At 47.9% G+C, this 23,502-nt stretch overlaps 2 protein-coding genes across 3 annotated transcripts; one reads left to right on the top strand and one right to left on the bottom strand.

Moving 5' to 3' along the window:
- Positions 1 to 5,982: 5,982 nt before the first annotated feature.
- Positions 5,983 to 13,263, bottom strand: CRYZ (crystallin zeta). 2 transcript variants are annotated; one of them, XM_083867333.1, is made up of 9 exons: positions 13,179 to 13,263; positions 12,219 to 12,343; positions 11,729 to 11,881; positions 9,321 to 9,484; positions 8,683 to 8,734; positions 7,419 to 7,568; positions 6,931 to 7,032; positions 6,654 to 6,749; positions 5,983 to 6,392 (listed from the first exon to the last, which is right to left on the bottom strand). In XM_083867333.1, exons 2-9 carry the CDS (start codon positions 12,327 to 12,329, stop codon positions 6,231 to 6,233), a joined length of 990 nt encoding a protein of 329 aa, XP_083723459.1. In that variant the 5' UTR covers positions 12,330 to 12,343; positions 13,179 to 13,263; the 3' UTR covers positions 5,983 to 6,230. The 2 variants fall into 2 exon arrangements, with proteins under 2 accessions (XP_083723459.1, XP_083723460.1); XM_083867334.1 differs by having other exon boundaries at positions 12,219 to 12,413; positions 13,179 to 13,247.
- A 50-nt stretch (positions 13,264 to 13,313) lies between these two features.
- TYW3 (tRNA-yW synthesizing protein 3 homolog) lies at positions 13,314 to 18,021 on the top strand (the record flags this gene model as incomplete). The annotated part of the gene is made up of 6 exons (XM_083867335.1): positions 13,314 to 13,472; positions 13,904 to 13,984; positions 14,739 to 14,837; positions 15,647 to 15,718; positions 15,990 to 16,123; positions 16,311 to 18,021. 6 exons carry the CDS (start codon positions 13,314 to 13,316, stop codon positions 16,513 to 16,515), a joined length of 750 nt encoding a protein of 249 aa, XP_083723461.1. The 3' UTR covers positions 16,516 to 18,021.
- Between the last annotated feature and the right edge of the window lie 5,481 nt (positions 18,022 to 23,502).

Here is a 23,502-nt window from a genome sequence, read left to right as displayed (position 1 = left end):
AGCATCCATAATTAGCAGTTATATTTTCCAACCATTCTCAGCACAACCATATCTTACTCCACCCTCTGGAAAGCAGGACTAATAGAGAAGTCAGTGACCCTAGGATGCAGTTTGTAATACTCTAAATCCTTTCACATTTGCACAGTTTACACAGTCAGGTGCACATTGTGGGATATGCTCAGCCTGACCTCTCTGGGCAGGATGTGCTTTAGTTACACAAGAGACTGATCTCTCTTGTTTTCTTTGGCTGTAGATTTAAATGCACTGTGCCTCTATAACATCCCTTCCAGCTGGATAATTCAGTTAATATGTCTATTGCTGTGCTGATCTGACACACACAAAAGCATATTCAAGGCAAGAAAGGAAATTTTTTTTTAAAGTAAAGCGATCATGGATTCACAGGAATTTTATGTGGGGTTTCACAATAACCTCAAAGGTAGCTGCCAACAATAAATTAAACTTTAAACAAACAATGTAGGTTACCCTTTTATGCCCGTTAGTTAAACCCTGGTATGATAGCAACTGTTCTGTGTTACTTTTTTATCCACAGTTTGCATTTGAAACTATCAGATTTCACCAATTTTGCTAAGTACCCATTTATGGTGTCACATGGCAACTGCCTGTTGAGGCAGAGGAGAAACTCAATCCAACCCCTTTTCATTCACTTCCTTCCATCTAAGATATCCTGGACTAGTCAAAACTAGTTAGATAAAGATATCCTATAACCAGTTAAAAGGCAGCTCCCACCTGAACACAGCAATGTGGCAATTTCTGTCTCACCAAAGTCTCAGAACATGTATTTCCTCATTTAAATCATGAACAGGCTGACCCTCAAAAACGTTGAATTAAACTGAAAGCTCAAAAGGGTATTAGAGGAAATAAGGAAATGTGTTGGGCCTGAATCAAACCCCATTAAATCACTGGAAAGAATATCAGCTCTATCAAACATCAACACAAACATCAACTCTAAAACCTCTGCACAGGCAGAAGTGCAGAATGACAAAATCCACGTCAGGAAAAAACACATCAAACTGTGAAAAACACATTACTGTGTCACAGTAATCACATCCCTTTTCTGGGTATCCTGGGACTCCTTTTCCCCTGCCCATTTATCCTGTTCATCCTTCTCTCTAAAAAGGCTGGGGTTTTATTAGAGCAGCAGACAATTTTCCTGGCACAGAACCCAAACCGACTGATCTGTAAATTCCTGGAGTGTGTCTGAAGCTCTTCTCAAGACGAGTGTCATGTTTGTTTCCCTGGCACTGCAGCCAGTGGCAACACGTCACTCTTAGATCAGTAATTTTATATTTGGGGTTATTTGGAATTCTGTGATGCCACGATCATTGACACTATTATTTATTAACAGTGTATTTGTTCTCAGCTGGCAGCTCGCCCCAAGCACCACACTCACAGCCAGAGCTGTGTGCCACGGTAAATTTTAAGGTAAAGGTAAATTAAAAGGTAAATTTTAAGACCCCTCTCACTCATTTGGAAGGATATCAAGACAAAGCCACAGGAGGCATCCTCTGGGTTTTGTAAAGCAAATCCTCACAGTGAATAGTTCACAGTGCAATTAAATCAGCAAATAAATGATGTGAGAGAGCACCAAGTTATGAATTGGCAGAGTCACAGGGACCTGTGCTCCACCTGGCACCTGTCATTATCCCCCCGAGGAAAGTTAAAGCCTCACACCCAGGCACGGGCTGGGGGCCCAAGGGCTGCTCTGCTGGTTTCTTGTGCGGCCCCGGAGCGAGTCCCAGCACGGCTCAGAGCATTGCCCGCGGTACGGGATGTGCCAGACTGTGTCACAGAGACCCGCGGGATCCTGTGTCTGTGACATCAGCCCGGGGCGGGGGGGCTCTGTAAACTGAGACCCGGCGGGTCCGGGGGCAGAAACCAGGGGCAGGTAACCAGGGGCAGGTAACCAGGTAACCAGGGTCCGGGGCAGGTAACCAGGGGCAGGTAACCAGGGTCTGGGGCAGGTAACCAGGGTCCGGGGCAGGTAACCAGGGGCAGGTAACCAGGTAACCAGGGTCCGGGGCAGGTAACCAGGGGCAGGTAACCAGGGTCTGGGGCAGGTAACCAGGGTCCGGGGCAGGTAACCAGGGGCAGGTAGCCAGGGGCAGGTAACCAGGGTACAGAGACAGGTAACCAGGGTCCAGGGGCAGGTAACCAGGGTACAGAGACAGGTAACCAGGGTCCAGGGGCAGGTAACCAGGGGCAGGTAACCAGGGTCCGGGGACAGGTGACCAGGGACAGGTAACCAGGGTCCGGGGCGGGTAACCAGGGCATCGCCCTCGCCGCGTTCCCGCCGCTCCATCACCGCTGGGCCAACAAGGCCTTCCCGAGCGGATACCCCGGAGGCCCGCAGGTTCCCGGGGCTGTCTCAGGGCACCCTGAGCCCCCCGAGCCCCCCGATCCCCCATCCCCGGGGGCTGCAGGATCGCCGCCGCCGCCGCCGGCCCCGACCCTGTTCCCGTTCCCGCGGGGCTGAAGGGCCGGCACGGAGGGGAGACCCCGGACCCCGGACCCCCCGGCCCCCGGACCCCCCGGCCCCCCGCACTCACCGGGGCTGCGGGGCGCTCATGGCAGCGGCGGCGGCGGCGGCGGGGGAACAGCCCAGCCCAGCCCTGCCCGGGGCCGGAGCCGCGTCCCCGCGTCGCCAGGAGACGGAGGGAGGGAGGGAGGGACTGATGGAGGGACGGACCGCAGGGAGGGAGGGAGAGACACAGGAGGGAGGGAGAAACGAGAGGGAGAGAAGGGAGGGGGCCGGTGCTCCGCCCGCCGCCCCGCGGGGACACAGACTCACAGAACCACACAATTGTCGGGGCTGGAAGGGACCTCCGGGGAGTCCAAGGCCCTGCCAAGGCAGGGTCACCTGGAACAGGTGGCACAGGGCGCAGACAGGCGGGTTTGGAATGTCTCCACACCCTCCCCCGCAGCTCTTTCAGGGTCTGCCACCCTCCAGGGAAAGAGGATCTTCCCCGTGTTGCGGTAGAACTTGTGCTTTAGTTCACGGCCATTGCTCCCCGTCCTGTCGCTGGGGACACTGAACAGAGCCCGGCACCGTCCCCTGACCCCCCTTGGGGATGTTTGTTCGCATTGGTGAGGGCCCCTCTCGGCTGTCTCTTCTCCGGACTCAGCACGCCCAGCCGGGGCAGGTCTCGGGGTCAGGGGGGTGTTCCAGATGGAGACACCTCATCACCCTCCAGACCCTCCCCGGAGCCTCTGCAGCAGCTTCTTGTCCCTCCTGCACTGAGCAGCCAGCACTGCCCACAGGACCCCGGCTGGGTGGGGCCGGGTGGGGCTGTGGGACTGGTGCTGCAGCAACCCCGGGCTGGAAAAGGCATTTTCACACAACACAGACCCGGGAACTTAAAAATGTATCACGAGGTGACAGGATGCACTTCCAGTATCAATCCTGGTTTCCATCACTTAGCCCAGGTGACAGGAAGCTCCAAAGTGTGCACTGGCAATGGACACCCCATTTACTGAAATAAAGGAGCTACAACCATCCTTCCGTGCTCGTTTTTCCTGCAGCTCTTGTGAGTCCCAGCTGAAGTACAAACCCACAGGGTGATGTTTTTGGGGACACAGAGGGACTGATCTGAGCAGAGATCCCTGCAGTGAGGAAGAGCAGGGACAACCTTCCCTCCTGAGGCATCTGTTCCAAAGTGTCAGACTTCACCATCCCCAAGTATTCTGTGGCATTATCCACCCACACTCAATATTGATCTGCCTTCTGTAAAGGGAGCAATTATTAACGACATCAATATTCTCTTTGATATTTTATCTTCCCAGCTCTGCAATTAAAGTCTCAAACTAATTTATTGTATCATCCTGCAGCACAGGAAGAGGTCAGGAACAATGGACAGAGACACAGGACAATCACAATAGAGAGGTAATTACACTCCTAATGACTAGAAAATGTGGGCAGCATTTATTTGGGGCACAATGCGATTAACCAAGAGCAGCTGCTTTTCAGAACAATCCACTCTTTTCTGTTTAGAAACACACAGAACAGCTTCCAGGACTTTGCATTCTACACAGCTCCTCACTTTGAACCCCCAAACCCCTCCTGCAGATGCCAAAGTCAGCACAAACACCAGAGCCTGTTCAACCCTTCCAACCACCCATGGCAGCACCAAGCAGGCTGCAACTGGGAACCGCTGCCTCCAAATTCCTTCCAGTCAAATCAGGAGAAGATTCTTAACAAACTGAGAGAATTATTCTGCCAAATTCAATGGTCTGTGGCCCCCATCTCTTCCTCCATCCTGTTCTGCACTGCCAAGGGGCAGCATGTCCCTAAAGGAGAACCAAACCAACGACTCTCCAGGGTGACACATTCTCTGGTTGGGCGCCTTGCACAAGTCAGACACACCTGAGTCCGACCTCATTAGTTCTATTCACACTGCTTCTTCCAAAATTAAAAAAAAAAAAAAAAAAAAAAAAAAAAAAACAAACCACCCACTTCTATTTATGCAACGCATTGGAAATGGACAGAAGAATAAACGTTATATGATATTCCCAAGAAGCCAGTCCCAGTCCTGCTGGGCCGTTCTGCCAGGTCAGCTGGCAGAGAGCAGAGACAGCGCGGTACCACAGAACTGCTCTGACACCTTCTGGTGACAAACTCCGTTACAGCCCGGCCCTCGACACAGCAGCGAGGACAGAACAGAGACTGCTCAGAATTTTTCCTCTGAACATCATCCACAACGCCGTGGCAGCACTGAGCAAGAAAGCAGCCACTGCAAACCACGCTACTAAGTTAATAATAATTTAATATTTAAACACAGAATATAGACAAAAGGTGTATGCTTTGATATGCACATCATCTCCACAATCATATCCATCGTTAACCATTGCTTTCAGCCTCTGTTTAGTACTTTGCTATTAAGGGATGTTCGACGTTCTCTGGCAGTGTTGTCAAGAGGAACAGCAAGTTCCCAACACGGCACCACTGCTCAGGCCACACTTTGCCTGAGACAACAGAGCAGTCAGCACCTTTCACCCGGATAATCAGCTGAGACACTACCGACACACATCACTTAAATCTTCACATAAAAAGCACAGCTCCCTACTCCTGTGGGAAGTGCTACAAACAAGGAAATCAGCTTCATTCCCCCAGGGCAGCCTGGAGGGAGGAAGGACTCCAGTGCACCCTGGCAAACAGGCTCCCTGCCTTCCCACAGCTGAGCTGGCCTCATCCTTCTCCCCCCAGGCAGCTTTCTGAAACCACTCACTGAACCACTAAATTGAAATCATTAACTCTAGAAACATCCCATCAGCTTTCCTGGCAACACCGTCTGCTGTGCAATGGATTTAAGGTTTATGAGAACAAGGCACAATGAAATGACCCCAAAGGCAAAGTGACCCCACACAGACACCTGCACACGAGCCCCAGTGCTGAGGCTGTGCCCTGTCCACTCCAGGGGATGGAGCTCAGGAATTTCACAGGAACTCTCCGTGCCACAAATGCAGTCTCTGCTCCCCATGCAGCCAGGAGTCCAGGAGACTTTAATAAAGGTTATAGGAAGAACTGAAATCTTCACAACCAGCCATTTACCATCTGGGAACCAGCTGCTTCAGTCACCATCATCAGTTCCAAAGAGGCAAATTCCAGCACGCAGCCCCAGGGTGACAGTCCCTGTGGATGAGCCAGGACAGTCACCTCAGCCCTGGGGGCACGGGCAAGCAGAACTGCCTCTGCTCCAAACAGTTCATGTTTGAGAGTCTGCCCATCTTCTGAGCTGGAATGTGAACTACTTTGTCAGTAAAAGCTTTTATTTCAAGTAAATTAAGTAACGAAATTTGAGTAAAAATTTGAGTACAAATTTTGTGGCTAAAAGAATTTACAGTTCTAATTAACACATGTAGTGAGTTATTTAATTCTGTGCATCTGTAAGAAGCAGCTTCATTCTGTGTTACCCACAGTGGCCTCATTCTGCCTTCACAGGGACCACACCAAACCCTACCATCCCCTGCAGCACAAAACTCACCAGCAGAGAAAATTTATTCGTTCCCCATCAATCAAAAAAGCTACCAAAATTACTTTACAGTAAATGCAACTCTGCTCATTACAAGAAAAAATGTTAACTAATTCATCCAAGTGAGCATTTTCTGCTGCTGTCAAACATGATCAAAGGTATGTTTATAACATACATCCAGTAAGCCATGTAAGCAAAGGTGCAGTTAGAACAGCTACAAAATAAACGGGAAAAGGTGCTCCTTTATACAAGTAGCACCATCTTCCCTCGGGCACCACTGCTACAAATAATGTCTTCATGAGCCTTGGCCACTTTCTCCAGGGGATATTCCAAGCCCACAACAGGTTTCAGCCAGCCAGCTTCGATGCCATCAAGGACTGCTGTGGCACATTCGTGCCTTTCCTCCTGCATGGAACAAACACAGTGTTTATGACAAGGTCTTTGCATTTTAGAATAGTATTGACAATCTATGCAAGAATTAAAGCAAATTCCACAACGTGAAAATATGTTATGATGTTCTGAGATTGAATCAAAACACAAAGGAATGAACTAACAAGTTTATTACAGTGAAATTATTTTTTCATTCCTACAAATAATTTTAACCATAAAGAGAGGAATGCTGGAACGAGCCAATAAAGCATACCTTAAAATACAAATGTTTCTTACCTCAGTTGCAAGAAACAGACTGACTCCAACTATGCTGGACTCTCTGCTCATTGTGTCTCTTGGGTTTATCTCGATGCGTCCTCTGCAGCCCACAACCTGCCCAGAGCAGCCCAAAGCAGCGAGTCAGAGCTGTTCAGTGTGATGCTGAATGCACAGACCAGTGACACAGGCCCCATCATCAGCCCCTGCCCAGGGACACAGACACTCACTGTCACCCTCCCTGCCCAGGGACACAGACACTCACTGTCACCCTCCTGCACAGAACACAAACACTCACCATCACCCTCCCTGCGCAGGACAGCAGCTGCAGGTCAGTGTCCAGGTTGACATTGGAGAGCATTTCTATGATGATATTGACTCCCCCCGGCCCTGTGCACGCCTGGACAGGACACAGGATGTTATCTCAGCCCTTGGGTACCACCATTTATTTTAAACACTACAGAAGGTATCCGTTCTACAGCTTATTGTTCAGATTTTCACCACAGCCTTTGTGCTGCAGCTGACAGCTAACGAGCTGAATTGTGGCACATTTTGCTGTGCTAACTTATGATGTGATCCCACACTGGAATTTGCTGAATGCAAGAAGTTCTAAATGCCACTGCCTGAGGCTCTTCCAGCCTGAGAAAGTTTTTCCTTGAGTAGAAATGAAAAAGGCAGAACATTATTGCTCCTACACAAATCTACTTTAAAGTCTTCTGCAAGCAACTGCTCACATTTTGTTAAGAACAACACAACCTGCATTCCTGAGTGCTGACACATGCCTACCTTAATTTTCTCAGTGTAATTTGGGTCTCTGTGATTAAAGGCATGGTGAGCACCGTTTCTCAGGATCATATTCATGCCCTCCTCAGTTCCTGCTGTACCCAAAACCTTCAAACCACAAGCTCTGGCAATCTGACATGCTGCTAGTCCCACCTGAGGGGAGAAAGAAAAAAAAAATATTTTACCTATTTCTTAGAATTTTAAATTTCAAATATTCTACCAGTGACTTGGAATTTCCCCATTTAAAAAGCTAGTCTGGTAATGTGTGATTTTAGCCAATAATTTGGATCTTAAAGAAAGCCAAATACTCTTTAAAAAAGAAAAGACATTTACAGAGACATGATTTTTGAGGTTTTTTATAGATATCAGCATTTGACATACATCTATGTAGAATGCTGAGTATCTGTCAAAGCTGGGACATATTTTTTTGATACAAACCCAAGGAAATTCTTCTCTTCACAGAATCACCTGCTATTAATACCAGCATTATACATTGCTAAGAAAATCTGCTGGTACAAATTTTATTAACACTACTTCTTTAGAAAGTAAATTCTGAGTGTCTCCTACCAGCCTTGCACTTCAGTAAGAACAGAAGCACTACATTTAGTTTATGAAAATTTTTAAAAAATAGTTATGATGCCATTCTAGTATCTCAGAATAAGATATGAATTCATCTTTTTGTTGTCTAACAAATAATTAGGGAAACTTGGCCTGTTCACAGCAGTTGTTTGGTGCATCACCAGAAACTGAGCAAGTGCAGAGTGTGGGAGATAAAGCAGAATATTGTGTCATAGAGATCTAAAATAAGTCTGTCATGAAAACCCAAAGAGAACTAGAAATGCAATTTCACACAGTATTCAGTCACAGGTTTATATATTCCAGTACTTTTCCTTGTGCAGTCAGCTGTTGGCTCGTGGGTAAAAACATCCCAGAAATGCACAGTCCCCCTGAACCTGTGACTTATTCTCAGAGGACTGAGAACAACTTGTACACTTTGGAAAATTAGAGCTTTCTGCTCTCAGTGACAAAACTTGCAGACCAACTACCACCTGCAGCAAACACCTGTTCTGTGTGTGATCCTCTGACTGGGGATCTCACACCAGCACTCGTGCAGTCCCACAGTCACTGGGAATAACAGGGTTTGTTCTGAGAAACTGTATCCCAGAGCATCTGAAATAAAAACTTCATCTGGTAATAACTCACACCCCAGGAAGAAGCAAGGACAGAGAGCAGTGCTCTCCACCACCTGCCCCCTCGGCATACTTACCCCCCCACTAGCACCATGCACCAGCACACTCTCCCCTGCCTTGGCACAGCCTCTGAGTGAAGAACACAAGAGATATTGGCACTGTGATTGCAGCACGTACTGACTGAGCATCAAACCTCATTGTTCACTCGGCACTGATACCAATTTATGATCCAATTATATTCCAATTTACAGCTAAACAGACACCATAAGCCTTTCTGGGAGAACAAGGAGGCAAAATAAATCTTGTGATTGATGACTCGAAGCACCACAAAGCCAGCAGCAGTGAGAGCCTCAGTTCAGGACTTTGGCCTCACAGGAAAGCAGTGGCTCTGCTCCACAGCACCCGTCTGCTTACAGGGGAAATTATAACCACTGCTCTTCTTCTTCCCCAGCCAAAATACCAGTGAGTGCTGCAAGGGAGCCACACGTTTTATTCCATGAATCCTTTTCAGGTAGGTTTTCTCAAGAAAAAACACTTAACAGGAAAACACAGCCACAAGCTTCTAGGTAACAATTATCTGACAATTCCATCAGTGAAACATTTTTAAACATTTCCCACTCACCAACCTCCCCATTTCACAGGACAGTGAAAAGATGAACTTTGGTACTGTAAACATCAAAGATTAAAGTGCACAAAGGTGGGTTTGGTGACTTACTTCTGGAAAAGGGCCCTGTAGGCAGTGAAGTAGGGCACTCCAATCGCTGCTCCCTGCCTGAAGTCCAGTTTGTCTGACAAAGGGTAGACCCTGTTGGCTGCAGCAACTGCATACTCTGCATATCCTCCAGAAAGGGTTTCGAGGGTGAAAACTCTGTCACCTTTCTAGAATGGAGGGAAAGAACACAGAGAAATCAATTATTTCCCTTACTGTTTCCTTAATAAAGATTAAGAAGAAATTTACAGAGGTTTAGGCTATTGTTAACAGCTCTCCTATCAAAAATAACCAGTTTAATTTGTCAAAGAACTTTTTATAAATATTGATACATACCATCCATGCAACACAAATTATATAATTTCTTATACCTAAATCTAAGTATCATAATTATAACCCTGCAGTGTAACACATAAACCTACTGCCTCATTAATATGAACCTTAATGAACTGGGAGTCAGGAATTCCATCCATAGATTCCAAATGCAAAACCTCAAAAGCTTTTACAAACAAAAGAAACATTTCTAAATTATTTCAGTGTGGAAATATGTATCCTCTTAATATACCCTAAGCCATGTCTCTCTCACTCAAGCCAAGAGCATCACAATTGTCAGAGGAAGTAAAAAGTCACGCACAGCAGATACAGCATTAAAAAAAAAAAAAAAAAAAAAAAAAAAAAAAAAGAACAAAGATGATTCTTCTCTCTTGACAACCCCATCTCTCAGGTCTCCGAAAATTGTTACATAAATTCCAAATCAGGAAATTACAGCCCAATTTTACCTAAAATTTTAATGTTTGTTTGAGATCAAATGTCTAATGACTTAAATGATAGAACCAATTTAAAAACTAAATTGATGTCATAGATATCTTTTATCAAATTGATATTTGCCTTCTGCTTTCCCACTGAGAAATCCACGTAAAATTACTAGACGGGAGCAATACAGTATTTGAACAGTTTGAGCAACAAATAACAGAATTTATGGAGCTTTGAAAGTAAGCAACTTCCATTTCCCAAATACTTTACAGAAAAAAAATCAGTTCTGCCTGTAATTACAACACCCAGCAAAAACCATCCAATCTCAACTTCTTCTGCAATGAAAATAGCAGAAAAATAGCCCCAAACCCCGAGTTTGGCACACCAGATGTCACTGCTTTGAGCAGACAGACTGCAGTGCCTCTTGTGAGACCTCTGAACGTGAGGAGGGCACAGCACTCCTCAGACTGGTTTGCCAATGGGAACCCACCGTGTGCTTTTACCAGCCATGAAGGAGATTCCCCCCTTGATAAAGAATATACGATTATAAGCTGTCACCACCCCACCGAGGCTACTGGCCGGCTCTTCTGGGGGCAGCGACCTTCCCTGGCGAGTCACCTCTAAAGAGGCACCTCAGTCCAGGTGGCGCAGGCACCCCGGGGCAGTGATTTCAGCTCAGTTGTGAGGGCAAAGACCAGTGATTTCAGCTCTACTTGAGGGAAAAACCCGTCAGCTCTAACTGGGCTTTAGGCCGAAATGGCTCTCCCTGGTGGAGGCGATCTCAGGCAGAGGAATCACTCGGGAGCCAACGATGATCTCCGAAAATCTTCTTTATTCCACCCCCAAAGACCCCGAGGTGCTCCCTCAGCAGGGTTTTATACAGTCACAAAAGGGGCGGGGTTTCATAAACAGCCAATGGGATTAGCGGTTGAGAAAAAGAACCAATCAGAGGGCACATTAATAAACAAATTAGGGGATTGAAATTTGGACCAATCAGAGAAAGACCTGAAACCAACCAATCAGGGAAGGGATTCAAAACGGGCCAATCAGGGGACAGGACTGGGGTACAAAGCAACATCCAATCACAAACAAGACAGTGAAGGTACCAGGAAGTGTTTAACTGGGGTAACCTTTATGGGGTCTATGTTTAATCCTCCCCTATTTCCTTCTCCAGCCCAGACTTCTTTGTTAATTTTATCCTCATCCTTTTGGTCAAGTTTTAAAATTTTAGCTGTCATTTTCCCTTCTTGTGGTATGACCCCTATTCCCAATTCTACTTGTAAATCTCTCCCTAATAAATTACTACCTGCCCCAGGGACTAATAAGACATCTCCCATCCAAATTCTAGTTTCACCTTCTATCACCACATCTTTAATAACAGGAACTGTAAAACTTTCTCATTTTGCCCCTGACACCTTTACAGTGTCTTTACTTACATTATAACCTGTGGGAACATTTAATAAGCATGTTCTCTCGGCAGGGGACTGACCAACCCTGCAGGGAGCCGAGTCCTCCAGGGCAGTGCCGGACCCACCACCCCCTGTGCAGCACCTCAGGGGCCTGGCTCCCCACAACAAGTAACAAAACCAGCAGAGCAGCACAGCAACCAGCCAAAGAGGACCCGTTAAACAATAGTGAATCAGGCCCCAGTGTGTGAATACCTTGAACGCAGTGACGTGCTCCCCAACGCTCTCAATCACCCCGGCCACATCCGAGCCAGGGGTGTAGGGTAAAGCCGGTTTCCTGGCATAGGTCCCAGAGCGAATGTATGTCTCCACAGGATTTACCCCACAGGCATGGACTTTAATTAATACCTAAAAGAAAAGACACTTCTTAAGCAATAACTAAAAAGATTTAGCCCTTGAATTCACAGCAGGGCATTGCAGCATTTTTACTGAATTCTGAAACAGCTTTGGTTACAAGCCAGGGTCAAACCAAAGCTAATTTCACAAAAATCTTGATGTGGAATATATAGTCCACTGCAGAGTAAAGAGGCCACATTTGTTAAGCATGATATCTCAAGTAGTATGAACACACTGATCAAATCTCACATACTCTAGGTGTCGGATTCTGGGTTGTATCCTTTATTCTGTTTGCAGGCACTTATTAACATTCATAATCACGATTTCCCTTCACAGAGCTCACATATACCTGGTTTTCCTTTGGAACAGGAACTAACACATCTGACTGGAGTTTAAGCACTTCAGGGCCACCAAATTCAAACACTCGGACCGCTCTCATCACATTCCTGGTGGCTGCCATGGCGAGCAGAGGATCTGGTAAAGGAAACAACGAGATCCCTGCGACCTGTTCGCGTCACGGGGAGCCTGAGCCCCCAGGTGATCCCTGCGGACACTGCCCGGAGCACGGCACACACCGCAGGGCCAGGTGCAGATCCATCCTGGGGTAATGAACCAAACCAGAGGGAGAGAAGGGAGCAGGGCAAGGGAAGGCCCCGAGCTGCTCTGGGGCTCCTCGCGCCCTCCAGGATCCCGGGCACGAGGAGGACGGAATGCACAGCCTGGACCCCGCAGCCAACAGGGACAGCGCCGGGTGAGAGGGATCGGGGCCGTGCCCGGCACGATGCAGCCCTAGCATGACGGACACTGATCGGCCCCGCCCATTAACACACCTGTCCCGTCAGGCCCCGCCCACTAACACACCTGTCCCGTCAGGCCCCACCCACTAACACACCTGCACTCCAGGCCCCACCCACTAACACACCTGCACCTCCAAGCCCCGCCCATTAACACATCTGCCCCGTTAGGCCCCACCCACTAACACATCTGTCCCGTTATGCCCCGCCCACTAACACACCTGCGCCACTATGCCCCGCCCACTAACACACCTGCTCCTCCAGGCCCCGCCCATTAACACACGCCCACCGGCAGGCCCCGCCCCTTGACCCGTCTCATGTCAGGCCATGCCCCGGAAGCGCTCCCTGCTGTCAGGCCCCGCCCCTACGGGCCGCCCCTGTAGCCGCCGCCGCCTGAGGCCCGGCCGTGTCCGCCGTGGCTGTGGAGCCCGGTACGGATAGCGCAGAGCCGCCTCCTTCCTGTCCCGTCCCGTTCCCCCGGACGAACGCCGGGGATCCCTGTGCCCACCGCCTACCTGCGGAGCGCGGATCCGGGCAGGGGAGGACCCAGGGGGGCAGGACCCGAGGTGGGGGGCCGTACCACCATTCGCTCCGCCTCCGTGGCGGGCGGGGAGGTTTGTCCCTGGCGGGCCGCCGTTGCCCGGGCGGCGATGGCGGCGTTCGCGCGGCGGAAGGCGCAGCGGCTCGCGCGGCCGGACCCCAGCCGGAAGCGCGCGCTGGACCCGCGGGCCGCGGGGCTCGTGCGGCTCCTCAACGCCCGGGAACGGTTCTGCACAGCCAGCTCCTGCGACGGCAGGGTCACCCTCACGGTGCGTACGGGACCGGACCGGGACCGGGACCGGGGGGGCACCCTGACGGTGGGTATGGCACCGGGACCGGGACCGGGACCGGGACCGGGGGGGGGCACCGGGACTGTCACCGTGGCGGTGTGTCCGGGCCCCAGGATGGGTACCGGGTGCCGGTTCCCGGGGTGGAGGTTCCTCCCCTCCCGGGGTGTTGCCGGCCCGGGGCCGCGGTCCCGGAGCTCCCGCTGCTGTTCCCGGTGTCCCGGTGTCCGTACCGGATTCTCCAGGCCGTTTTGGGGGCCCCAGGGCGCCGCTCCCGGGGCTCAGCCGGGCCGGGCACGGTGTGAACGCGCTGCTGTTTCACGGGAACGCGCTTTATTCCTTATATTTATATTTATTGATTTGCGTAAGAGCAGCAGATCAAACCTGGCCGTTCCCACGGTCTCTGCCCACAGGACACCGGCGGCGCGGGGGTGCAGAAGAAGAACTGCACGTGGCTCCTGGTGACACACGACCCGTGTGACAAGGGGGACGTGGTAAGGGCACGGTGTGACACGGCCTTTAGGTGTGTCCATGGAGATGCTCCTGGGGTCACGGAGTACACGTCGTGTACAAGGGGTTTATTCCTGCTACTGAGATAAATTCATATTCTGCTCTCATAATTAACTTTTCTTTAGATGTGTTGCTTAATAAATATTTCAGACCCGTTTTAAAAGAATGCTTTTAAATTCAATATCAAATTCCCTGCATAGTTATAAATGCAGCTGATATTCCAGACACTTATGTAATTTCTCACTGTCTGGAGTCATATTTAAAATTCTTGACTTACAAAAACCCTTGACCCCAGCTTGCTGAGGAAGCAGACAGACACCTGAAAGTGCTGTAATGGGGAATCTCTTATACTGCATTGTTAATTTAGTATCAATAAGTCCTCTGAAATTAAAAAACTCTGTAGTGTGCAGGGTTTTTCATTTTTAGTGTGCTTTCAAAATAATCTGTGCTTTGCATATATTGTTTTGTCCCACAAAAGAAGCAGTTGCAAGATCAACATTTTCTCTCTCCATTTATAGTTCATTTTACCATACATACACATTCTCACACATGCACAAAAGTCTCCTCCAGAATATTTGTTCCCATTACTATTTGTTTCAGCAAAGCAAAGCTTGCTGAAATTTCCATCAGAAAATTTCAGGCCAAGGAGGATGTAGTGGGGTGTTGTTAACTCTAAGGAGAGGGAATATTCTGATTTTTATATAAATATTTTGGTAATTTTATATAAATATTTTCCAGATGACAGCACTGGAGAAAGCCACTGGTGATGCTGTGTTCAAGTTTGAGCCATTTGTTCTTCACGTGCTGTGTCGGGAGCTGCAGGATGCACAGCTGCTGGTAAAACCACCTCAAATACAATGTGGCTTTGTTGTTCTCTTACATTCCTGCCTGCAAAAAATAAAAATGTTGGCTCCTGGGTGAGCAGTTGTGCTTAGAAACAGTCCCAGATGTTCTGTATATTTATTAATTAGAACAGTAAAATAAGCTTAGGAGAGAACACAGCTTTAAACTTGGTGAGGGTTTTACTGTACTCAGAATGAAAAATGACTCACCTGCAATTCAGCCTCGAGCTGAAGCAGAGTGCAGCATGGAACACCCCCTGAGGGGCCTGGGCTGCCCTCACTGGCTGAAGGGGATGGATTTTAGATGGAACTTTGGTACCAGCCAGGCTGTTTGGCTCCATTTTCACTGCACTGGATGATGCCTCTGCCTTTGCTGCTCCAGTGGGGCTGCAGAGAGCAGCGTGTGCTGTGCCTGTTTTGTCATGAGCACAGGAGAGCTGAGGAGCTCGTGAGGAGTGCAGGGCACTCACAGCTGTGAGGGGACTGTCTGGAGCTCCAGCTCACTGGGATAAAACACTTCACTTCCTAGAGAGACGTTACATCCCTCCTGCTCTGGAGCATTCAGACAACCAGGATCCACCCTGGGCCTCTGAAAACCACCCGCCATTTGTGGGTTTGATCTTGAAAAGTATTTTAATATAGCTTAAAAAAATTAAAATTAATTTTTTAATAAGTTTGGGTAGAGGATTTTAATAAGCTTTTTGCAAAACTGAGATTGTACATTGCATTGCAACCCATCCATAAATATTTTTTTTGCTGTGAAAAAGTGTATAAGACCTGTTAAAGCATTTATTTTTTCTGCAGCATTCGGTGGCTATTGACTCTGGATTCAGGAACTCTGGTATTACAGTTGGCAAAGGAGGAAAAATAACAATGGTAAGGACTCTGCTGCTGGAAGGGATGTAACAAAGTCATATTGTTAAGTGTCCCTTGACTTTTGTATGAGCCAGGACTTGGCTGGTGCTCAGGAGCTGTCACAGGACGTGCCATAGCAAAGAAATAGCTCACTGCTTTAGGTGACAGCAACCTGAATAATCATATGGATAGACAGGTTTTTTACTATAATGGGCTCCCTGCATTATTTAAATAACCTTCATAAACTAAAAAACGTTATTTTTTAACAGGTAAAACATGTGTGTGTTTTCAGGCTGTGCGGAGCACTCACTGCTTAGAAGTTCCATTGAGCCACAAAGGGAGATTGATGGTGTCTGAAGAATATATTGAATTTCTGGTACGTGTAGCCAATCAGAAAATGGAAGAAAACATAAGGAGGATTGACAGGTTTGTAAGAATACACCAGTTCTGTTCATGGCATCTAATTTTTCTTCAGTATTAAGTAAAACATTAGTAACCACTTTTCTCCCCTTGCATGTTTTGATTACATTCTAAAAGCATTAGTTTCTCAGAGTAATTTGCAGATCCTGAGCAAATCTATGAAAACAGTAACTACGGAATTGTTTCTGCCTAGATTCCACAAAGGCTTGGAGCTGGCCCTGGAAGCTGCTGACCCTGCAGAGCCTCCGTTTCCCCAGGGGCCAGAGAAGAGCCACTCTGTGTACGTGCACAGGAGAAAGAGAAGGACTGCTCGGGAACAGGGGGGGCCCAGCACAGAGATGGGAGCCCAGGATGATACTGACAGCAGTCTCGATCTGTTTGCTGAAATCACGATATAGACTAAGGCATTTGAAAGCAAATGGCGAACTGAAAAATGACTGTAATGCTCTTTCTAAGAGATTTATATAGTCCTGTGCTCCCAGTAGTAATGTCCCATGGACATTGACCAGAAAAAAATGTCATTAACAGAACAGTGAGCAGGTGTAGCTACAGGACACAGAGAACAAAGCCACAGAATGTTTTGGGAGTTTTTTACGTGTACTGTTGAATTAACCATGTGGTACTCCATCAGTTATCCCAGGAATAACTGGTTTGCTGCAGCCTTTCTGTGGCAGCATTTCATTTCCAGCTTCCTGGGTTTTGCAGAGCCAGGTGGCTCTGCAGGTCTCTCCTTCAGGGAGGGGAAGAGGTGCTGGGGACAAGCACTGAAGACTGAAGACCATCTACTGTGGGACAGCCAGTACATGAGGGGGAAATGCCACAGAAACCTTCCAAAGTGACACTGTGTCCTTGCACACAGAGGAGGTAGCTGTTGCTTGTGGATTTCAGGGAGTTTGTTCAGAATAGTCTGAGCCCTCCTCTGCATCTGGCAGTTCTTAAAGTGTCCGGTGCTGGTCTGTTGGACATGGCCCAGGGGACTGACAGCACCAGCACCGAGCACAGGGGCTGCCCACAGACACTGTACCAGCCCAAACATCACCTGTGTGACAGCACTGCAGCGTTTACATTCTGAGAAATACACTTTGTCAGGACCTGATGTGTGCTGTGATCCACATTCCTCTGAAAAATGATGAAAAATTCAGGAAGACTTCTTGGCATCTTAACACAAAAACGTTACCCTAAATGTTGGTATCTTGTTACTTTATTCCACTCATCTCCAAGGGTTGAAGACTGTTGGGAACCTCATACTGAAACTAAACAAGACCCTACAACAAGAAAAATAAACAAAGATCAGGGAAACATGTTACTTCAGTATGTAGAACAGTTTTTGCAAGGTTTTTCTGGGTTTTTTACAGCCCATCCAAGGTGGCAGAGGGTGATGGTGAGTGGTTTCACCACCCTGACACTGTTCTGGGAGCAGCAACCCCTTCCTCCATTCCCCTCTGCCCTTACACCAGGGATCAGCACACCTTGTCCCACCTCACAGAGTTCCACCAGCTCATTTTGAGGTTAATTTTGTTGAGCTGTGTTTTCTTTCCAGCTGCTGTATGGGATTCTGTTGGGCTGCAAATGTGCAGAGCCATTGGGAAGAGCAGCCAGAGGCAGCACCCCTGAAAAGGGGATTCTGGGGGTTGTGGCTGAAGGGAAATTCACCAATAAGCAACAAGACTCCAGAACTGAAATCTTTACCATTTTTAAGTGTGCATAGCCACTTAATTAATCTAAAAGGTATTTTTGTGCTTGCTCTCACTGTGTTAATTTTTTTAAAATTACAGTTTCACTCCCTGTGCACTCAGTTGTTTCAGGGGAGGCAGATGGGTTCATTCACTCAGGGAACTGATTGTCATTTCTCACCCCATAGCATTTCCCATCCACACCAGGGAACTGCTCAAATCAGCACTGCAGCGTTCCCAGCTGGTTGTGCCACAGGTCCTGGGCCAGTTGTGCTCCCCAGCACATCCTGCCCTTGGGCACAAAGTCACTTGACCGATTCACTGGGATAATTCTGTTCATGCAAATCACAGATGTCAGGAGCACCAGTGTTTGCTTGAAGCAGCTTCTTCCTCTGAAATTCAGGTACTTAAATTGCTTTACAAGAGCATGGCAGTAACAGCTGCAGAGGGCAGTGAAATCAGTGTTTTCATGTGGGGTTAAACCTCTCTGGACCAGGGCAGCTTTGCAGCTCTCAGCCTCCACTCCTGCCAGGGCTTCACTTGAATTTAACCAAGTCTCAATTTAACTTGAATTTAATCAGTCTCAAGTTTGTGGGGTTTTTGTTTTGGTTTTGGGTTTGTTTTTTTGTTTGTTTTTTTTTTTTTTTGGGGGGGGGGTTGTTTTTTTGTTGTTGTTGTTGGTTTGTTGTTGTTTTTGGGTTTTTTTGTTTGTTTGGTTGGGTTTTTTTTGTTTGTTTGGGTTTTTTTTAATTTACCATATTAAATGTATCATGCACTGGAAGTTTAGCAGCTCTTCAGTACTTTTGGTTACCAAAAATACACAATTATTTTGCAATACCTTGTCAGATTGATTTTATGTAGTGGGATATTATGGGAAATGTTTTACTCCTGATTTACCCATAGTTGGGTAAATCTGATCTGATTTATCCATAGTTGGAACTACCCCAGGGGAGCACGCTGGATGTTTTGTGAGAGAACCTTTAAAAAGTAATTTGTATCTAAAAAATTACATAGATGCCTAAATTTCCTGAGCAGCTCACTTCATACCTTCATACCAGGAGAAAATAAAGGCGGTAAGAATTGCTGTCAGACATGCTGTGCTGGCAGTGGTGACAGCAGCAGCACCTGGGATCAAGGTCAGAGGATTCTCAGCTCCTTTTTTTCTTTTTTTCTTTTTTTCTTTTTTCTTTTTTTTTTTTTTTTTCTTTTTTTTTTCTTTTTTTTTTCTTTTTTTTCTTTTTTTTTTTTTTAATTATTAATTAGAGAATGACTCCCAAGTTCCGTATAGAGATTACATGAAGGATCTTATTCTGCTTTCTGGATGCAATTTATTTATGGTTCCTGAGCAGATAGGCTGTTTTGGTATATTTTATACTGGAGGGGAAAAAGCTTATTTTCATTTTCTGCAGGATCCCAAGAAAAGAGAAATCTTAGAATCAGCTTTTATAATTGTGATTGCGATTTTTGCAGAGTAACTCTGACAGCTCAGAGCGCAGTTATTGAGTGCTTGACCCGGCTGGAAGAGGACACCTGCCCTGCCCCATCCCGCACTCAGTTTCTCCCATCCCGGCCCGCCCGGCTCTGCCCCATCCCGAATTTCTCGGCTTTCTCCCATCCCGCACTCCCTTTCTCCCATCCCGGCGGCAGCGGGCGATGCTCCGCGGGCCGGTTCCGGTGCTCGGCCCATCCCTCGGGGCGCCGGTGACACTCCCCTCTGTCCCGGGGGTTCGGGCACAGGTGGAAGGTGCCGCACGACCCGCTCCGAAGGCGGGTGAGGATTCATGGATTAAGGCAGCGGAGTTCCCTCCGGGTGTGACAGAACGCGATTTTTCGTTTCTCTGAATAAAGACCCACTAAGTTCTGGTTTATGGTATTTTAACACACGATTTTAACACGAGCGGAGCTCCCCGCGGGAGCTGCCCTGCTCCGCCGGTCCCTCCTCGGCTCCATGTCCCGGGGGGGGTCTGGAGGCGGCGGGACCCGGGGCGGGGGTCGGGACCAGAGTGGGCACCGGGCGGCGGAACCGAACGGGCACTGAGCCCCCGCAGCCGCCGGGCCCGCGCCCCTGAGCCCGGGGAGCCCAGGGAGCCCGGGGAACTCGGGGAGCCCGGGGAGCCCGGGGAACTCGGGGAGCCCGGGGAGCCCGGGGAACTCGGGGAGCCCGGGGAACCTGGGGCCGGTAAAGTCGGGGCCGGGGAACTCGGGTATCGGCGATTGAAGGAGAGACGGGGAGACTGGCCATGATCAGAGACTGACCATGATCAGAATCCCATTTTACTCAGGTTTTCCAATAACTTACACACCATTTCAGTACGGTTAATAATTTCTGCTACAACAATTAGGTTAAAAGATCATACAAACAACTCATACATTTTTCAACATATCCATCTAGGGAGTTGATTGAATCTTATTCTCTTAAGCAGATTTCCAATCCCATCTTCTCATGAGCTCAAAGTTCTCTTTGTTCTTCCCAGGGCATCCTGGTCACCAGACTAGATATGATAATTAAGTCTGTCTTACTCTCGTGAATCCCCATACCCGGGGTTGGGGAGCCCGGGGTTGGGGAGCCCGGGGAGCCCGGGGTTGGGGAGCCGGGGGTTGGGGAGCTCGGGGCTGGAGAGCCCGGGGCCGGGGGGCCGGTGAAGTCGGGACCGGGGCTCGGGCCCGGGGAATTCGCCCGACGTCTCTGCGGGGGAAAATCAGCCCTTGTCCCTCTCTCCGCTCACGCTCCGCCTGATAAGCAGGAAAAATCTGAACGCCCGAAATAGCGAACGGCAGCTGGCAAGGAAATTTTTGTTTTCTCGGGATGATCAGCAGCTCTCCGCTAATGGAGATAGAAACGCTCCCGTCGCTTCCCACTGCTCGTCCCCGACAGGTTCGGTATCCGCGTTACACGGGCAGCGCTGCTCTTTATAATCTGCTCATTTGAATATTTTTGCATAACATTGATAACAAAAAAATCAAGGAATATTTACAAGGGAAATGCGCCCAGAGTTTGTGCATATAATCTATTTTTTTCTGTTATTTTACATCCCTTGATGCCTTATTTGAGAGTTTTCTTCAATTGCACTTAGCCTGAGCCTTGTTTTGTTTTCTCTCACTGGAAACACCTTGAAAACACTGCAGAGAGAGGGATGGGGGAGTTAAACCTGTTAGGATTTTACTTAGAGCTCTGTGCAGGGTCCACTTGTTTTTCCTGCAACTTGTTCACCTCGTGGTGACATCCAGGATCCAGGGACACACCAGCTTTGGGAAACACGCAGGAATGCTGTGGGTAGTTCTACACGGGATCAGAATTTGGCCCAAAATGTGCAATATTAAAAATGACCAATTTTCCCTTCATTCCTATTACCTAGATATGAAAGTTCCAATTCAAGAATGTGTTTGCACATCCACAGCACTCTGGGGTAATATTACATGAACTCTTGTTTAATAAAACACATTCCAAGTTGCTATTTTGATTGAAGCATTATACTCCTTGTCTTGCTATAAGTAGTTCAGATTTCACTGGGTCATTGAAAATTTTTTGAATCAGTCTCTTTTCAAACCATATTTAAAACCCAGACATAAATTACTGTGACACAGATCCCTGCACAGCACAAACCAGGAGCAAGGGACTCGGTGCTGCACAGCTGGTGCTGCAGTTACCTCCCAAGATGGGAGGAAATTTTGTCATTCTCCAAACACACTGATCGTACCTTTCACAAAACATCTCACATTCATCCAGGGAGACAATGGCATCCCATTTTGCCCTTGAATCATTGGAATAAGAGGTATTTTGATCACAAATGCCTGCTATTATCAAAACACTGTCGTGATTTCTGCAGGATTGGAATAGATAACCCAGGTGAAGCTGTGCACAGGTCTCCCCCAGCACAGGTCCCCCCTGGTTCTTCTTTCTGCATCAAGTTTTATCTGTTTTTAAACACTCTGTCATGGAGAACACCAGCACCAGGGGAAGTCCCCAGTTCTGTCCAGGGCAGCTGTAGCCCACACAGGTGATGGCCAGGAGGAGCATTGTCCAAGTCCTCTCTTTGGCTGTTTTCTCCCTAGAAAACCCTAGAATCACAGAATTGCTTTGGTTGGAAAAGCTTCTAAGACCAACTCTGATGGGCATGTGAGAATCACAACAGACCTGCAGAAGATGTTGGAAAAAATATTCACATAAATACTGAAATATTTACAGATTAAGCTCTCCCTGCTTGAACCAGGAAACAAACACGATAAATGCAGCTCAGGTTCCAGACCTGGTACTTCCCACCAGGACAACCTGTGGGTGAAATGTCAGTGTCTCTCTGCCTTCTCCAGACAGGGCAGGCAGGGCTGGGACAGCAGAGCACCAGCTCCATCCCACTGGGTGGCCCCTGACCTGGGGGGGCAGCAGCTCCTCCTGCACCAGCACCCACATCACCCATCCACCTGCATGGGTGATCCTCTTCCTTTCCTTTGGGAATCCCTAATGCAGAAGGTTTCCCACTCCAGGGAACCCACACAGGAGCCCCTGGGCTGGGAGCAATGCTCAGTGCACCACTGATATCCCTGGCACCTCACAGCAGCAAAGGGAAGAGCCATTTCCCCTCTCTGTGCTCCATGTAAACTTCTGCATGTCAGAGTCCCACAGCCAAAGGATCCCTCCAGACTTTTCTTTCTCACATATTTCCTTTGTACATCCCTTCCAGTATGAGATGAAGGAGAAAAGGGGTGGTGGAAGTGGGAGAGCAGTAGCAGGAAAAAAATGTCTGACAAACAGCAACAGCTCCCCAACACCCCTTTAAAGTAATGACGATTTACCAAATGGTTGGGAAGTTGTTATAATTCCTCTTCCAAATTATTACTCGCCCTTTAGATTAGAAATGAGGCCAGGGTTAGCAATCAGCCATAAATGGTAGGATTTCTGAAGTAGAAGCACTTGTCTGATTGTGAAGTGGAGGCCATTATTGCCTTGATTGAGTCTTTTTTTTTCTGGGTTTTTTTTTTTTTTTAAGCTTGCTTGATTTGTGGCTGAGAGCACACATTCACCACAGTACTGGGAGCAATCAGTCTTCCCTGCTCTTTTTTGCTCAGTGATTTAGGGTCCACTACTTTGGCACAGCTGCCACCTTTTAGCCTCCATCAAGCAGAGATATTTTTAAGTGAACTGCATTTTGTGTTTGTCGTTTATCCTTCCATTGCCTTCCTTTTTTTTTTTTTTTTTTTTTTTTTTTTTTTTTTTTTTTTTTTTTTTTTTTTTTTTTTTTTTTCCCCTTTCGGTTCTTCGGGCTTTTTGGTGGGGAGAGGTGGGGAGGGATAGATGTCTGTGAAAATATCGTGTGAACTTTACTTCCAAGAATGAAGTTGAAAGAAGGCAGCTGAAGCTGGCTCTGGTTGTCATCTGGCTCCATGTGCATTTCAGGTGCATTTCAGATCTGCAGTTACATGAAAAATAGGGCTGAAGAAATTTGCTCCAGAACTGAAGTAAGCCAGAAGCACTGGTGAATGTTTGGGTGCTGGAGTTGAGTTTAGTTTGCCTGAAACTCAGAGTTCAGCCAAGAATTTGCATTTACACCATTTATTTCCAGAAATTACCTGTTTTGCTAGCATACTGTATTTTAGAGCTCCTCCCAAGCTCTCTCTGGAGGTGTGAGGGGGCTGGTGCCTGGCAGACCCCAGGGCTCACCCTGGCCCCAGCCCATTCCTGGTGCAGCCTGTGCAGAAAAGGCAGCAGAGCCACTC

This window comes from Zosterops lateralis, assembly GCF_965231275.1.
Source record: "Zosterops lateralis genome assembly, chromosome: 9".
Lineage (NCBI taxonomy): Eukaryota > Metazoa > Chordata > Aves > Passeriformes > Zosteropidae > Zosterops > Zosterops lateralis.
This window is presented reverse-complemented; position numbering and strand designations above follow the sequence as displayed.